Source organism: Sciurus carolinensis, chromosome 5 (assembly GCF_902686445.1).
Source record: "Sciurus carolinensis chromosome 5, mSciCar1.2, whole genome shotgun sequence".
Lineage (NCBI taxonomy): Eukaryota > Metazoa > Chordata > Mammalia > Rodentia > Sciuridae > Sciurus > Sciurus carolinensis.
Window position 1 is genome coordinate 12,361,835 of NC_062217.1, and position 18,224 is coordinate 12,380,058.

General features: G+C 49.2%; 1 protein-coding gene across 1 annotated transcript in view; it reads left to right on the forward strand.

The window, feature by feature from the left end:
- The first annotated feature begins 202 nt into the window (after window positions 1-202).
- Window positions 203-18,224, forward strand: part of Slc15a1 (solute carrier family 15 member 1) — a 51,382-nt gene continuing 33,360 nt past the window's right edge. Inside the window, exons 1-5 of the mRNA XM_047553064.1 lie at window positions 203-304; window positions 14,345-14,361; window positions 14,729-14,810; window positions 14,910-15,051; window positions 15,830-15,949. Of these exons, the coding sequence (XP_047409020.1) occupies window positions 301-304; window positions 14,345-14,361; window positions 14,729-14,810; window positions 14,910-15,051; window positions 15,830-15,949 (365 nt within the window). The 5' untranslated portion in view covers window positions 203-300. The remainder of the gene's footprint in view (window positions 305-14,344; window positions 14,362-14,728; window positions 14,811-14,909; window positions 15,052-15,829; window positions 15,950-18,224) is intronic.

An 18,224-nucleotide genomic window follows, 5' to 3' on the forward strand; every position in this document is an offset into this window, starting at 1 on the left:
CGGGAGAGCCGGTGGCCCCACAGCCCTCCTGCCGTCCCTGCTCCTTGGGGCAGCTGTTCCTCGGTTCCTGCCTAGACGGCCTGGGGCACCGGCCACGCCACGTGGACACCTGCAGGGACTCAAGCCTGCTAACCTCTGCGCGGCGGGTCCGGCCACCTCCAAGGGTGGAGCCCGGCCGGCCCCGCCTCGCACACCTCCGGCCGCCCGCGCAGGTAGCCAGCTGGGCAGGGCCTGGAGACAAAGTCAGAGGAGCTGGACTCTTCCCGCCCTCCAGTCGCCGGCGCTCCCGCAGCCGCCACCATGGGTGAGTCTCCGGGGAAGCCCGGGAAGCCGCTGTGCTCCGCAGTCGGGAGCAGCGTCAGGGCGCTGTGGCGGTGGGCGGGCTGCGACCGCGTCCCCGCGGCCGCTGGGGGCCGGCGAAGGCGCTGGGAGCGAGGGAGGGCGCGGCCGGCGGCAGAGGCCGGCTGGGGATGCCGAGCGCGGGAGGTTGCGGGCGCCCGACGTGTCACTGCTCTGCGGTGGCGCGGAGCCCTAGGGCGCCCCGTCGTGCAGACTCCCAGGCGTGGGGAACGAATGCAGTGACCTCGACCTGCCGCCTATGGGAACTCAGGTCCTTGTGCTCCCACTCTGCCGGCTGGCTGTGGCCTCGAGGGTGTGCGCACCACGACTCCCTGTCGGTTAGCCGGTGTTGGCCGCAAGCTGCGACGCTGGTGATGCCGGGCTGCCTGTCAAGCTAGCCCTGTGGCTGCCCTTTCACTTCTCTCCCTTCTGTCTGGGGAGGTGACCCTGGACTCCTGGAGGGATCCCTGGCCGGAGGGGAATTGGAGCCATCTCTCTGGGGCCCCGCTTCAGGTTCCGCCACTGCCCTCAGGTTATAAGCATAGGCACAGAAATGGAGTAGCTGGTTCTTGAGAGATCAGAGTATCAGCAAAACAGCTTGGAGGCAACGTGACTGCTACCTGCCTCAGAACAGGTCACTCCTGAAGTGACAGAGCAGAGCACCAAACAGAAGCCAGCCCAGCCCTCTGCTCTCTTAAAGATGGGGCGTTCAGTCAAGTGACTCCCCAGAGCCATGCCCAGGGCCTTGCTTTTCAGGTGACTGGCCACATGCTGGAGAGAAGGGACTCTGACCTCACCTCATAATATTCCAGTCTTGCCACTTGCCACCCCTATGTTCTTGCCCCAGTAAAGTAAGCTCTTTTGGGACCTCGCTTCCTACTGCACTAGACCTTGCAGAGTTTGGAAGTAGAAGCAGTGAGTAGGTCACACTCTGGATATTTACTTGTGGCTAATTGTGCTTCAGGTGGTCTTGGGAGCTGCCAGCATGAGTACCCAGCTCAGCTTCGAGGCGGATCCTGAGCTGAGGTTCTGGGGCCGTCCTCAAACACCATTACCTTGTGGTTCCCCATTAACTTTTCTGGGAGGTTCTCAGAAGCATTTTTGTTGGACTGTGGATATCAAATCCATGTTGAATTAGAATTCTGTGAGCTGCTTTTAGCACTCATAACAGGTCAAATGGGAACTGTTGTCAAAAGTGGCAGCAGATGAATACAGAACTGGCTTTTGAATCATAGTTCCAAATGAATCAACATTTTCTAGTTTGCAAATTGGTCCTTAAGGGTTTGGTGGGGTTTTTTGTTTGAGGTTTTTGTTGTTGTTGTTGTTGTTTTGTTTTATTTTTGCAACTAAGATTGGCATAGCATGTGAATAGCAACAATTTACATTTATATACTGGTTTGATTTTTACCAAGCCCCAACTTTTTGATCTAAAGCATAAGTACAAAAGAAACTTTTGTTTTGTTTTGTTTTTTTAATTATTGTTAAGAAACAAAGTAATATTGACTTACCCTCTTGAGAACAGATCTTTGGCACATAGATTACGCCAAAATTGTTTCAGATGCTGGGTGAAGGTGATGTTTGGAATACTTGGCGAATGAGGCGACAGAGTAAAGCCATTCTTACAGAAACCTGCGCTGTGAGCTATGACTCAGCACTGTGTAACTGGAACACAGTGGGTTCTTTACTCCCCCTGTAAATCAAGGTGCAGAGCTGATGAGTGACTAGCAACGTGAGGGACATTATGAGATCCAGAACTGTACCCCTCAGGCACTCAGTACTCAGTAGCGTAAGCAATGAGAAGCCACCACAATAAACAGGATAAACTATTGCATGGGATACGATGATGCATAGCTAAACCTGGTTGCAGAATCTTTCTGGGATCCTGAACCATAAACCCTGTTTTGTTTTGCCTTTTTTTTTTTTTTTTTTTTTTTTTTTTTTTTTAATACTGTGGGTTGAACACATGGACAATTAACCACTGAACCACATTCCAAGCCTTTTTATTTTTTAGTTTGAGACAGGGTCTTGCTAAGTTGCCCAAAAGTTGCTGAGGCTGGTCTTGAACTTAAAATCCTCCTCCTTCAGTCTCCGAAGGCACTGAGATTATAGGTGTGCATGAAGGTGCCCAGCTCTGCAAACCCTGTTTTAAAGCAGAAGTCAGTAATCTCTTCTGGAAGTGGTCAGGTAATAGATACTTTCAGCTTTGTGGGCCATATTATCTCCAACGACTTCTCAACTCTATCCTCGGTTTGTGAAAACAGCCACAATCTGTAAACAAATGGGTGGAGCTGTTCCAGTAGCACTGTATTTATGGGCACTGACAGTGGAATTTTATGTAATTTTCATGTACCACAAAAGTCTTTTTTTTTTTTAATCATTGGAAAACATAAAATCAATTTTATCTGTGAGCTATACAAAGACAGGTAGTGGGCTGAATTTGGCACATAAGCCACTGTTTTTCTGAGTCTTACCTTAAAGTACCTGTGTGCTTCTCCGAATCCGTGTGAAGTCTTTTCTCCTGAGAGTCATCTGGGTGGGTGAAGTCTCCCGATGACAAAGAACTTTTTATAGACTGGGGAGAAACATTGGGGAGGAAAGAGCAGTCTCGGGAGACGGGGATGACTTCATTGAAGATTTTCCCTCTCACCCCTGCCCCATCCAAAACTAGCAAGGGTCTTGGTGGACTTTGGGGCTCTCACAAATGACCTCTCATGCTTTGGTCTTGGAAAACCATGGATCTTGCTATGTCACTTGCCACATATTTGACTGAAAGTTAGGTGCAAGGGTCAAGTTTGAATCAAGTTCCTGCCTCTGTCTACCAAGACCTCCATCTTATTTGGGAAATTCTTTCTCTTAGCGAAGGACACTATCCTGTGCCTGGGCCCTAGATCTCAGTCTCGGGGCTTGTGTTTCCAGTGAGCTTTTCCAAGTCAGCTTCTTTTTGGAATAGAAAATAATGAAGTACCTTGAAGGTAACTCACAACTGGCCATTTGAAAGTCCTTCCTCATTCTCTGCAGGAGCTCTGGGGTCAACCCAAGAGCAGGACTGAGGTACTGGGGCAACTGGGATCCCTGCTCTAAGCTGGGAGTGTGCAGCTGGAAGCCCAGCTTGCACACTGGAGGGGCCTTTGACCTGTGACCTCCAGGATGACCTCTTCCAGCCAGCAGTAGGAGGAAAGCACTAACCTGGGCTCTTTGCTGGGTTCTTCCAGCTGACAGTGCCCTAGGCCAGTGTTTTTCAAACTTTGACGTGCACCAGACTCACCCTGAGGGCATGCTTCTTCTCACAGATCGCAGCCCCACCCGAGCCTGTGGTTCAGCAGGACTGGGGTGCGGCTCAAGTCTGGACATTTGGACAAACTCCTAGGATGCCCTTGCTGCTAATCCCAGGACCACATTTTGAAAACCCTGGCTCCAGATAACCCTGAGTGACTCTAAATGACAGAGCTCTCTTCTTCTTGACCTTTCCTTTGTCCAAATATTGCTACTAAAAATCAGATTGTGGTATGATGTAGTACACAGCCTGGCCCCTGGATTACCCATGTGGGTACTTGTCCATGGTGAAGAAGCTTTGGGTGAATCCATGGTAGGACTAGAAAATTCGCCTATAGATGCTTCTTTAGAGTGCAGGTGAGCAGCAGTGGGTAGCAGTGGTGCATCCGTGAGGTCCAGCCTGGGCTGTCGGGGCGGCGCTAAATCACTTATTCAGGCAGGCATTTATTTCCCATGCAAGGACATAAAATAATCCTGCCTGGAAGAGATCAGAGCCTCAGGGGCAGGAACCTAAGTCCACAAACAACTTCTCCCCCTTGAGCTGTACTGAATGACCCTGTGAACCTAGCAAGTAGTGACCTGTCAAAGACAGGATTCGCTGTCTTCAAGCTAAAGCTCTCACCTTCCTTCACACCTCTGTGCAATCTCCTGAGCGGAATTACTCAACTTTTTGTTTACTTGGATTTTTTTGACTAGTAATTTCCTCAGGTCTCTGAGTTATTGAACCATTCCATGAAGAACAGAGAAAAGCAGATGGAGGACTCTCTCAATTGGCAAGTGAAACTCCCAGGAAACTTTGCTAGCAGAAGGAACAGTCATTCTGTTCCCAGGGTACAGTGGCTAGTGATGGGGAATGACCTGAAAGCAGGCACAGAGGCCAAGATTTGCCAACCAGCTCTGTCCCAGGTCTCAGGGTGGGAGAAGCTTCTGGACACGATTGCATCTGGAATCTATCCCTTCCAAGGGAGAAAGTGCGTAGGTATCCTGGGTGAACTGATAGAGAAATAAAAACAAGGGTGAGGTCTGAGGAACATCTGCACATTCTTTCGTGGTGACAGGGAGAGAGTTTGAGCAGTACCATCAGGAGATGAGTGAGAATCATTGGCTCATAACTCTGGGTTGCGACAGAAGGACCTGGAAATCACTGTTTTGTAGCTTTGTCCCTTGGTTTATGAGCACAGCTGCCATCAGCAAGCAGGCCAGAGATAAAGGACATCTCAGCAGTTGGAAAGTGCAACATCTGAGTGGAGGAGGGACAGGCTCTTCCCCAGAGACTTGAGAGGGAGGAAGACCTAGAAGATCTAGTTCCTCCTGGGTGGAGGCTGGAAATGCCCAAGGCCCCCAAAGGTGCTGGAGGAGCTTCTCCCTGGAGCAAGGTTCTGAATCTCGGTATTATACAGGGTCCATGATCACGAGCATGTGTCCATAAGGAAGATTTGGTTCAAGAATCAGCTCGAAGACTAGAAAATTCACAGAATGTGCTTAGTTAAGAAGGCGCATTCAAAGTCCTCAAACCAAAGCGCTTAAAACTTCCACAGTGCCTGGAGCGACAAGATTTTGTGGTGAGCTCTAGGATATATCAAAGATACACTTGTGCCCTGGAGATATTCTTAGGGAAAAAACTCAAACACCTGATTCACACAGTGCACCTGCTTCCTGCTGAACCAGAAGTACCACAAGCAGAAGTATATTCTCCCATAGGTTGGAGGCTGGAGGTCCAAAGTTAAGGTGTGAGCCGGGCATGCTCTCTGGAGGCTCTCATCTCAGCTTCTGGGACGCCTCTGGCGAGCCTTGGTATTCCTTAGCTCATGAATGCCTCACCTCAGTCTCTGACTCTGCTGTCACCTGGCATCTCCCTCCTGTGTGTCTGTCTCAGCGTCTTCTCCTCTCTTCTAACTCCCACTGGATTTAGGGCCCTCCAACACCAGTCTGACCCCACTCACCTTAATTAATTTCCTCTGCAGCCACCTGTTTCCAACCATGGGTCACATTCTGAGATTCCTTGGAGGACATGAATTTGGAGGTGACATGCTCTGAGATATGTCATATGTCCCTTCCATAGGGCTTGGGTGGAAATATCCTTAGTGTGTAAAACAGACTCCACTGGGCCACCTCCTCAGCTCAGGTGCTGTACTTGGTGACCAGTGACTCTCCCAGCAAGACAGATGAATTTAGAGTCTTAGCTCTAATCAGTTAAGTGGTATGGAGAATCCACCCCTGCCATGTGTAATATCAGGTGAGATCAGAAACACTTGAAGTGGCGTAGTAAACACAGACAGTTTACCTCAGATTAATTCCAAAAATTGTGGCCATACTCCATTGACCCAGTACTTTGAATCTGTGGTTAAAGTTTCCAGGCAATCTTTACACATAGTGTTTAACCCTTTTTCCTTAATTCTTTTTTCTTCCAATATAACTTTTTTCTACGTTTGCTCATTCCAAAATTATTTTAAAAAGACCAAAGAAAGGTGTTACCCAAAACTTCTATGGATGGTTGTTAGATGATATCTAATAATATTTAAAATACACATAATGTTACTAGTTCTACTTCTAGAGCTTTTTACAGATATTTTCATGTTAACAATAAGGACTGTTGAAACTAAATATCAACTAGGCAAAAAATGTGCATGCCGAGCCAAGTTTTGTAGCCTAACTTCATATTTAATGTAATCATACAGTTTTTTTCCTAGTCACAATTTATCATGTAAGAGTGAAAAGCCTTGGTGTGTAAAAGTCACATTCTCTAACTTACTCATGTCCAAAACAAAAAGACCAGCAGATTGGTTCCTTTTAATTCAGCGACACTGTGGGTCACTGGCATTGTTTCGTCCTTTGACCGTATCGGGGTCACATTGTATTTTGGCACAGTATGGATCAGTGTGCAGCATTGATGCTAATCTACTAGTTTCTGCTGCCTGTTGGGTGTGGGCAGCTTGGTGGGGAGGGAGGGTGTTGTCCAGGAGGCCAGTCACCACTTCACGCCCACCATGTTCTACAGTCTCCTTCTGAGGAAGGTCTCTCTCCTCTTGAACTTGAGAATATAGTTGTCCATTCACCCTTAGCTGCCACGCATTTATATGTTCTGAACTAAGGGTGTTCTAGGATAAAAATATCCAAGTGCAGGGCTGGGGAGATAGCTCAGTCAGTAGAGTGCTCGCCTTACAAGCACAGGGCCCTGGGTTCAATCCCCAGCACCGCAAAAAAAAAAAAAAAAAAAAAATCCAAGTGCAGATAAAGAAACCAAGTAGGAGAGCAAGGGTTACAGTTCTAATGTCCAAGAAAATCATCTCACCTGAGTACTGTTCCCAGCCTAGACCTGGGCAGAACTTGGGACTATTGCCCAGGTCCTTTTGTTTTGCTATATATTAACTCCAGCATACTTTCTGGCCTGGCTGACCTTTTCCTGCAGTGAAGCACTTTGAGATTAAGTGATCTCTGAGCATGTCCAAAGATGGTTGGGCCCTGGGACCCCAGAGACCTAAAACAATAAGTGGCACACTACAAATGCCCTTGGATGGTCATGGTTGAGTTGTGTATCCCCCAAATTCACATGTTGAAGCCTGAACCCCCCAAAACCTCAGAATGAGACCTCTTTGGGGAATAGGATGGTTGCGAGTGTACTTAGTTAAAATGGGGTCGTAGTGGGGGAAATGTGAACCTGGCAGTTTGCACAGGGAGGCTGCACACGGAGATGAAGACAGAGACGGGAGCTTTTCTCCAACTCAGGAATGCCAAAGACCGAAGCCACCACCAGATCTGGGAGAGGGGCCTGGAGCAGATCCTCCACGGCCGCAGTGGGAACCAACCAGGCCATCACCCTTCCCTCAGACTTCAGACCTCGGGGACCGTGAGGCAAGTCACCTGCATTGTCTTAAGCCACCCAGTTCAAGATACTTGGCATGGCAGCCCCAGGAAGCGACTTCACTGACCCCGAACTGCCCTCAAGCCCGAGCCGTCAACCCCCAAGTTGAGGGAGGGAGTGTTTTAAAGAAAGACCGAGCACACCTGGGACCAAGTGAGTCCTTACAGATGATGGAAGAGACACAATGTCACAGCTTATCCCTCACATGGCACTGGGGAATGGTCACAGACACCAACTCCCCAGGTCCCTGTCCCCACAACAGAAAGGATGACACTGAAACCTCAGGGGCTGATGAATGGGTCGTGAGGTGCCCTGTCACCACGGAGCTGATGCCAGGTGGCAGCTAGGTGGTAGCATGTTCTGTGTCTCTCCTGAGGGGCTGGCAGAAGCCTCACCTGGTTAGGTCTCAGTGTGGAGGGGGCGACAGAGCCCCTCCAGGGCCTCTTGCCCACCAGGTGTCCAGCCAGACTCAGATCAGCTGCCAGCAAGCCTTCGCCTGGTGGCATGTGTGGGCACAGGTGGGGTCCTCAGGGCTGAGCTGATCTTCAGTAGCGTCATGCCAAGGTCACTGACTGCAACCCACACTCTCCCATTAGCACTGGTTTCCCCATATCTCCAAAAAGTAACTTCATGCCTCTGGGGTTCTGCCGACTTTCCTTGTCCTTGAAGGCCTGATGACAATCCACAGGCCCTGAGCGTTTTTGCCAAGAGGCGACCAGCAGCTTGCAGAAGGTGGTGCTCTGGAGATCGCGTGGAGGTAGCAGAGGAATACAGATTCCTTGAATGGGAACGAAGGTCACTAGTTCCATGAAGGACAATTGAAGTGTAACCCACAGGTGTGTGGCCCTGACCTGAAGGAAGCTCCCAGCAGGCGGAGCCCTGGGGGGTGGACTACAGCTCGACCCCATTTACCAGGCAGCGCAGCCACCCAGGGACGCCTCTTCTTACTGGGACAGAGCCTCTGTCCACTTGCGAAGCCATGCCTCCCGGGCAGCATCAGCCTAAGAGGTCACATTTTCCCAACAGACACAGCAATGCCAGGTGGACCTGCAGTGACCCCAAGGGTGGGGTCAAAAAAAATCAATGGGAAAAAAATCAAATCAAGAAACAGTGTCCACAGGATCCACTCCAGGGCAAGCACTTGGGTAACAGAAGTGAGCTTATTCCAAAGTGGACCCGGCTACGACGGTAGAAGAGCCTATGTAAGAAAAGCAAAGCAATTTCATTACTTGGCCAAGTTATCTGTTTTGGAAAATAACTGAAGCCAGTGTGAGACCTCAGGCCCCACCCACTCTCCCCCCGTCCTCCCTTCAGTCGTAGTTTAGCCTGGGGGCGTCCTGCTAGGCTCTCTTTGAGGTACCGCACACTTTACTTTCTTTAGAAGAGAGAGGGAGAGCGACCATACAATACGAAGCCATGTGACATTTTTCAGATGTCAGAACAGCTCCCACGTGTTGTAGACTGAAAAGCAGCTCATCAGAAAACACAAGGCTTGCCACGGTGGCTCATGTTGGAAAAGACTGGCTTTCTCTGGCACAGCTTCCTCATCCTGTGGCCTGAATTCCCAGGTGACATCCTCAGGCCCTGCTGCTTTTGGGCCAATGAGAGCTACTGTGGAGGGAGCTGCCTTTTCTTTGAGGGCACCTCACCCTGCTGCCAGGGCCTCCCACAATAAGTTCTTGTCCTTATTTTCATTCCAAGTCAGTCCATTCCAAACCTCTGTCCATGCTTGGTGGAAACTCTACCCTGTTGTCTTCATGAGGTGCATAAATAACAAGCCTCATCTTATTCATGTGGATTGGTCCTGTTAACTGACTTGCAGAAGTGGTCACTTCTCTGGGTGAAGGAACGGAAGCCCCAGGGCTAGGCACTTGGATCAAAGCCACTCTGCGAGGAAGAACGTCCCCATGCTCCAGTTCCACTTCCCCATTCCAGAGCTTGGCATCTTTCCACCCTCCTGATGCAGAGAACATTGAGAAATTTCTCACCTAACTCCAAAACCACTCCTGTCCTTCGTGAAGCCAAGCTGTAGAGTTTGGCTCTGCAGTGCCACTAGTACCATACAATGCCACTATATAGTTCTGGAGTTCTGAGATGGATTTCACTGGGCTACAGCAGGAGGCCACCAGGCTGCACTGGAAAGGAGAGTCCGTTTCCCTGCCGGTCCTAGCTGTACAGGCTGCTGCATTCCGTGACTTATGCTCCTGTCCAGCACTTGCCCGTGCCCCTGCCTCCATCGCCACGTTCTTCTCTCTTTGTAGGTCATTTGTGATTATTTTGGATCCACTGAATAATAGCTCAGAATATACTTTGCATCTCCAGGTCCTTAGCCACATCTGCAAAGTCTCTTTTGCCATGGAAGGGAACATATCCACCAATTGCCAAGATGAGAATGTGGACATCTCTGGGGAACACTCTTCTGTCCCCATACAACTTCAGAAGCACCCTTCCTAAAACATGCAGGGTGTATGCTGTTCCCTCAGTTGGATGCTTGGTAGGGACAGGAAGCAGTTTTCTCTGCCCCTGAGGATAAGGTGAGAGCTTTCTCAGGCCCCAGCAGAGTGCCCTGATCTGTCCTTCCGGTCTCCCCAATCAAGCTCCTAGAAATGCACAGTCTAGCTGTTCATGGTGCTGATTGAGTTCAGTCATGAGTCACATAATGTTTTGGCCGATGTCAGAGCACCTATCCCCTAAGGTGTCCCTAGATCCTAGGTGTGTGGTGGGCTGTCCTGCCTAGCTTTGTGTAAGTACACTTCCTGAAGTCCACAGGATAGAATCAGCTGATTGCTCACATCTCCCCAATGTTAATCCACTCATGACTAATGATTTCCAGGTAGTAAAACACTAAAACTGGAGATTTTATCCCTAAATGATTCAAAATATGAGACAAGCTGTGTATGAACAGTAGGCAATATTTACATTAATGGAGAGATTTTACTAAGTGGTGGGGATCAGTGGAGTCTCTTATTTTCTCCCTGCTTTCTCTGTCCCCCCCGCCTCTCCCCCAAGTCAGTAATCATAGAAATATATAATATACACTTATTAAATTGTTTGGACAAAACAAAGGCAAAATCACTTCAAGGCTTAGGATAACAGTAAGGCCCAGCGTTTGTTCTGAGTGCTGGGTGCTGACTAAGCTCCCTAGATGAGACATCTGGATTCTAGGCTTGGCTCTGATCAGTACTGGAATCCAGGTGATCTAAGAGCCATTCCAGAAACTTGGGACCACTTTAATATGCTGCTCAGATCTACTGCCAGGACACCAACCACAAACACAGTTGTACCAAAGTAAACAGTTGGGACTTGAGTTCAGACTGGAGTCTCCCTGTGTACACTGCACTGTTCTTGGACCAAGATAGCAGCCCTGTTGTCGCAGTAGTGTAGATAAGAAGCGCTGACTGCGGCAGAGGTCCAGCAGATTGCTCTGCATTCTTGAAAAGACGAGCTCAGCAGCCTCCACCCTGAATAATAAAAGTAGTTCTATAGTCCTCGCCTTTCGGAACACAAAATGATTCCTGGGCGGTGACCAGGACCAGAGCTCACGTTTGAGAGAGTTCAGGAATTCTTTCCTGATTTGGTCCTGGGTGTGATGTTTGTTCACATAAGGTCTAAGCTCCCTGAACATTTTGGTCTCTTTTCTGTATTCCAATTTACATTTGAAGTAAATATCATGTAGAAGATAGTAGGTGATACATGATATTTAGCAAGAAAGCATCATCACTCCACAGAGATGAGGTCTTTCTGTGTGAACCAAAGTTCTGAGGAGCACAGGAAGGACATTAAAATGAAGCTTGGCTATCCCAGTGGCTGAGTTTCAGCCCACCTCCTATTTTCCATGGATGCCCCAGCATGAGCAGGCCTCGCTTCTTGCTTTATCTTGGGAGGCAATGGTGAGGCCATGGTGCCTGAAGTCTAAGTAGGCAGGTGCTGCAGGCTATTGCTCTGTCCTGAGAAAACGCAAAACACAGATGCACCAAAACGGGGCTCTGAGTGAGACCAATAGCCTGGTTTGTGGTTCAGCTTTTAAAAAAGACCGTTTGCCCAGTAGGTCCTTCCTATTTCCCTGGCAAGGGAGACTCCTCCCTGTCTGGTGGTGCAAGATGGCGGCAGGGAGAGTCTACAGCTGGTGAACTGCATCACCAGAGTCCCATTGGGAATCATGTGGCCTACTCAAAAGGAGGGTTTATTTAGACAAGGCTGTTTGAACAATGTGGGGTAAGGATCCACAAATGGTAGTGCAGGTCTCCCTATAACCACACGACACCTGGGGGATAAGGAAGGAAGTCATGAAAACTTGGGAAGAGAGAGTTGTGATGCAGTTGAGACAACCTCAGAGTAGCAGTGACTGTCACTCGAGGACGCAGCCAGTCTGAGGAGGCCTGGTAGGGAGAGCGCCAGGAAAACAAATACTCTGATTTTTCCTTCCTCCTTTCGATCTGCTTAGGGCTCTCCATTGCTAAACCATGGTGGGCCATGGGGACATTGACGTGATCCAGGCAGGTTGGCCACAAGGGGTGATGGAGGCGACTAGGTCTCAAGGGGTCAGGAGAACCAGGGAGTGGCAGAGCCAGAATCTGATCCTGGTACTTGGTAACTGATACAGTGAATTCTTTGGAGGCCTATTCAACAAACGTTCAATCTCCTCTCTGGAAGATTCTGAGATGGTGGCATCTCCCACTTCCTGATGCACCAAGCTTTGAATTCTTACAGCATCCTTACAAGGTGGGTGGTATGATTTTCCTTGATTGTCAGGCTTCCAGAAGAAAGACTGGCTGGTCTAAGGCCACAACTGGCAAGTAGAACTGAGAGTTAGTCACAGGTCTGAGTCCACAGTCCTCTATCTTCATGTGTTGCCACTTGAAGCCACCCTTTCCACCAGGAAGTCTAACTAGGAAGAAAACCAGGTCGTTAGTGTTGTGAAATCTCCATCTAGAACTTAAATAGCAGGAAAAGTAGAGAGAACTGGGGTCATGTGAGATCAAGCAGTGTATTTCCCTCCTTGGAGTAAGGACTAAAACTGTGTTTAAAATGCCAAGAAGGCGAAAGTGTAAGGCCCTCTGGTGTGAGGCCCCTGGAGCCATGCTGAGTGGAGGTGGAGAGAGAACTCCAGCACAGTGTGACAGGGACCTGCAGGAATGCTCCTGCCCAGGAGCGAGTGGGTGCCCGCCTGGACCGTGTGGCGCTGGGTAAGAAGGGAGCTCCTCAGAGGAGCTATGTTTGTGTGTAGAGTGGGATGAGGCTCTGGAATTACACATACTGAAAATACAGGACAGCACATCTTCAAGGAAGGGCCCCAGTGGGGATCCGTGCAGAAACTGAGAGGGGGATTGTGCCAGGTTCTATATTTGTTTTCTGCTCTGGGCAGCTGCTTTTCTGGTGCTCAGAGCCAGAGAAGTGGTAAAACTGACCACATGAAGCAACACAACAACACACCTACTTCTCAGAGTGTGGTCCCTGGACCTGCAGCATCCACCTCACCTTAGAACTCATTGGAAATGCAGATTCTCGAGTACAGAGAAAAGTGTTTCCTCAGACACAAGCCACAGGGGCCAGCACTGGTTTCCAAGAAAGCTGCAGAGTGCGACTCGTGGGGCACTCTAGGGATGGAGGGTTATTTTTAATTCTCCAGTGCAGTGGTTTTCAAAGCATGCTGCTCGGACTCCTGGTTAGAAATGCCGACTCAAATGTCCACCCCAGACCTACAGAGTCAGCAACTCTGAGGACACAGCCCAGCAGTCTATTCTCACAACCCCCCCCCTCCCGGTGTTCTGAGACTCACCAGGTTTAAGACCTGCCACAGACGGCCACTGATCCCTGATGGAGGCAAGGCGTGCTCCAGAACTCTAGGATGAGGCCAGCAGGGGCTGGGGAGGGCGAGAGGGCAGATCCCGCAGGGGAGGGCACAGCAGTGGCTGCAGTGACAAACACAGGGCAACGTGTTGTGTAGGGAACAGGGCCAGGAGGTGCGAGGACTCGTCTGGGTTCTGGTCACCACTAGTCAAAATGCAGGGGAGAGGGAGAAGCAAAGCCCCTGTGCTTCTGCCGAGGTGGTGGGGGACCAGCCTCAGATTCAGACCGCAGAGTCCATTGCCCTTGGTTTGCATGGACTCCCTTGTGTCCTCCAGGTCTTCCTCCTGCTCCTGGAATCCATTCTCCTGACAACAGCCCCTACTAGTGTTAGGTGTTGTGACAGAGGCCGGGATGTGGCCCCATGGGGCTGCTGTGAGGGAGAAGGCATGATCCCTCCACTTGAGGGCGTGGACAGGGGGCAAGAATGTGGCCTGCCCATGTCCACACTGTGATGACTGATGTGGGAAGGCACCTGGGGTAGACCAAAGCATGGGCAGGACAGGCCAGGGCTTTGCTGAGAGTGTGCAGTGCGTGTTCAAGGGAGTGTCACTAGAGTGTCCACACATGGAGAGGGCCCTGGAAGGAAGGCAGGGTGGGGACAGGGAGCAACGGCTGAACCCTCACTGTGTGTTGAGCACCTGAAATCATTTTCCACCTCCATTACATGATACTCACAAGTACCCGGTGACCTTGTGAGACAGCGAGAAACAGTGAAATGGTTCCATTTTACCCTGCTGGCCTTTGAAGTGTTCTAAGGAGGAAATGCTTTGGGCAGGATTCTCTGAGCTCTGGTCTCTCTTCCAACCACACGTGACAATTGCCTGAGGATGTCGTTGAAAGAAAATAAGAGGCCAAGCCCCACTCCGGAGGCGCAGCGGGCCTGGGCGGGCTGGCGGGAGGGCCGCAGCTGCGTGGGGGACAACTCCTCTGGCTGCCGGGAAGTCGGGGGCTCTGGGTTGAGATGCTGACAAGATATTGCAGTGACTTAAATTTAACACCAGCCTTTTGTTTTTCCTTTAGGAATGTCCAGGTCACAGGTGAGTGTCCTTTTCCTTCTCCGTCTGCCTACTTTGTTAATTTTACAGTCTGTTTTATGCCTGGCTTTTCACAACTCTGCTTTGTTCACTAAACACGTAGGTACCGTGTATCCAGCACCAAGCAGGGCTGGCCTTTCCTTAGGAAGTGCTCTGTATTTCCTGCTTGACAACAGTAGACCTGGCTGCTTTATCTCCTTGCTGTCTCTGTCTGGAACACCTAATCGAAGGGAATAAAAACGATAAAATTCAGGTTTCTGCCTCTGGATAGTGGCCGGCAACCTGTGTGCGCCTCTCATGCCTCTCATGCTGGCACTGGTCGTGACGGAAGGAGCACACTTGGATCCTCTGCTGCATTTCTGTTTTCCAGAGTTGCTTTGGTTACCCCCTGAGCATCTTCTTCATCGTGGTCAACGAGTTCTGCGAAAGATTCTCCTACTATGGGATGAGAGGTAACTTGGCCCCGGCTCGCCCTTTGGGGAAGGAGGTGAGTGGTGGAAGCCAGTCCTAACTCTGCTTCCCCTCCTCTTCCTCCTGCCCTCTGCAAAAAGCAATCCTGATTCTGTACTTCACAAATTTCATTGGCTGGGATGACAACCTGTCCACGGCCATCTACCACACATTTGTCGCCCTGTGCTACCTGACACCAATTCTCGGAGCTCTGATTGCCGATTCGTGGCTGGGGAAGTTCAAGTAAGTGACTGGAACTTTCTTGTGAACAGACAAGCCAAAATATAAGCCAAGTGGTTTGGGATGGTGGACTCGGGGATGAAGAATGGAGGAACACAGACCCGGGGGAGAGCATCCTCTGCTCGATGCCACATCTCCAGAGCCGAACACCGAGCCTGGCACTTAGGGATGCAAAAGCAAGTAGGCTTCTCCCTCCCCCAAACAAACAGTGTCTCTGCTTGCCTTGAGCAGAGGCAGGAAGCCTCTCTATCATCAGTGGTGTGTAGGGCGCAGAGCTCAGGGCTGAAAAGCACCCTGCCTGATGCATCCTGGCGGCTGAGTCAACCCACGACATGAGGGAACAACTCCAAGAGTGTGCCGATGAGACACTGTTGGGAAAAGTCTCTTAACACTTTATGGAGAAGGAAGTAGGGGCTCTTCCAGGCCAGAGGCACATAGGCAGAGGCAAGAACATTCACTGTCTCCAACGAATTCTGTAAAAATAACCAATGGTCCACTGCCGACCAAGTACTGTTGCCAGTCACAAGATTAGAAAATCTTAGTGTTTAATGCTATAAATATTAATTTCTGTACTTAGGGATAAGATGAGTCTTTCAAGTAGTTGAAATGAGAGTGGGACCATCCCCTTCTCCTGGTCCTCGAGCCACAACTTTGCTCTATACCTTTCTGAGAGGTACCAGTTTTACCCAAGTTTGAGAAACAAAGGTGTCCAAGGAAGGAGGCTGGGAAATGGACAGCTGACATACAATTAACCAGGCTTCTCTCAACCCTCTGAACACAGGACAATCATATCGTTATCCATTGTCTACACCATTGGACAAGCAGTCCTTGCAGTCAGCTCAATTCATGACCTCACAGACTACAACCACAGCGGGACCCCCGACAGCCTTCCTGTGCACGTGTGAGTTGGTGGTCGCGCCTGCCTCCCTGCCCTCCCACCGGTTGCTCATTGGTGTCCTGATGCTTCATCTTGTTCTTGAATGTCCCCTCGAGAGCTGGGAGGCTTCTCCTCCCTCTTTGGTGGTGTAGATAAGGCGATTTAAGGATCGAGAGCTGGGCCTGCAGGATGCCACCATCCTCACGGGTGCTGGTCTTGACTTGGCTGTCTCAGGTCATGACATCCCACTTGATGTGTGGTCAGTGGGCATGGTACCTATGTTTGCCCTGGGCTTCCCTAAAGGGACAGAGCTCCCACAGACCGTGGTCACTGACACCACCAGGTTTCCCCAAGACTGTGGTACCTCTCCTGTCCTACGCATCTGCTTATTTTTTAGTAATTCTGTTTTATAAATATTTATCCCAGTTGTCTATTCTGGACTCTTGACAGCAAGTGGTATGGACAATGCTCCTCTCCTGGGTTCATTCCCCTCTCTGTCTCCTGGCCTCATAGACTGATTATGTTGATCGTCCCCTGCCCTTGTGCTTCAGCTCCTTGGTCTATGGGTAAACTGTCTCATGGGCTGGGTAAATATAATTGAAACTCAAGTTCCTATCCACAGTGCCAAGTCTCTGACTTGTTAGTTGATCAGATTGCTGACCAGACCAGATGGGGGCCCTGGAGCCTCCCCTTGGTGCCCAGAGGGACAGTGTTGTTGGTGAGGAGAGTGGCGATAAGCGCAGTAGACAGCTCAGACTGCCAGGGTCTGAGCCCACTCTCCCACAGGGCAGGGATGTGACCTTGGGTGAACTGTCGTCATTTTAAAATCACAGACTTGGAGATGGACTGGTTCAGATCCGGTGGTGCCCCTACTAGTTGTGTGATCTTCGGTAGGTGTCTGGTCCTCCATGCCTCGGTTTCCTCACCTGTCATAGTTCTGACTTTAGCTGGAGCTGCCTGGTTTAATCCAGGAAGAGCTCCCAGAAGAGCCTGGAGCGGTCAGGGGCTCCGGAGATCTTGGCTGTGTATTTTTCATTTCATGGAGTTAGTGTTGGAACACCCCGGAAGTTCTCACAAGAGTAAAAATAGGATCTAATATTCAATTGACCGTGTTTTCATTGCCTCTAAAATGCTTTGAATGACCACTTCAAACATAAGTTATATTAAGAGGCAAACAGATTCAAAGAGGAACTTGGGCCAGTGAACTCAGGAAGAATAATTCAGGGTTTTTTTTTTTTGTTTTTTTTTTTTCTTTTTTGCAGTACAGGGGATTGAACCCAGGGCCTTGTGCTTATGAGGCAAGCACGCTACTGAGCTATATCCTCAGCCCAGGAAGAATAATTCAGGATGCATGACTTTTAAAGGATTCTTTCTCTGTGTAATATCTGCCTTCACTTTATCTGTTTCTTTTCTTTCTTTGTTTTTTGTTATTGTTGTTGTTGTTGTTGTTGTCGTTTTTGAACCCAGGGAAACTTCACCACTGAGCCACATTCCCAGCCCTTTTTATTTTTTGTTTTGAAATAGGACCTCACTAAGTTGCTTAGGACCTCAGTAAATTTCTGAGGCTGGCCTCCTGGTCAGCCTCCCAAGTGGCTGGGATCATAGGTGTGTACCACCATGCCCAGCATTTTATCTGTTTCGTGACTTCTTAAAAGATATTTTTAAGCCACACTAGCAATAAGAAGATATGGGATAGATGTTTGTTGTGTGAGATGTGTAGTGCCCAAGTGCAAATTTAATAAAACTACAAAATGAGAATTGATAAATGCCGTGGTATTTTTTTTAAATTCAGGAAGCAAAATGCTTAAGATAATCTGGAAAATACAAAAGTAAATCAAGATAAAATTGCCCTGTAATTCCACCACTTGGACATAACAATAAACTTCTTTGTTTTTTGCAGTGCTAGGAATTAAATCCAGGGTCTTGCATGTGGTAGGCAAGGCCCCTACCACTGAGCTACATCCCCAGCCTTTTTTATTTTTATTTTGAGATAAGATCTCACACCACCACACACATGGCAGAGTAAATCTTTTGCTAGATTTTTTTCCAGACATCTGTACTTTGTAAACAAATTAAGATCATTCTGTATAACCTGATATTCTGCTTTGCAATGAAATCATGTTTTCTCACATCATTTAATGTTTATGAGTCCATTTTTATTGCATAAGATGCAGGGCTTATGTTTGTCCAATTAACTGTGTGAGTGTGTGTGTGTGTGTGTTTGCACGTGCTGCAAACTGAGCCCAGGGCCTTGTGATGCGAGGCATGCATTCTACCACTGACCCTCTCTGCAGTCCCT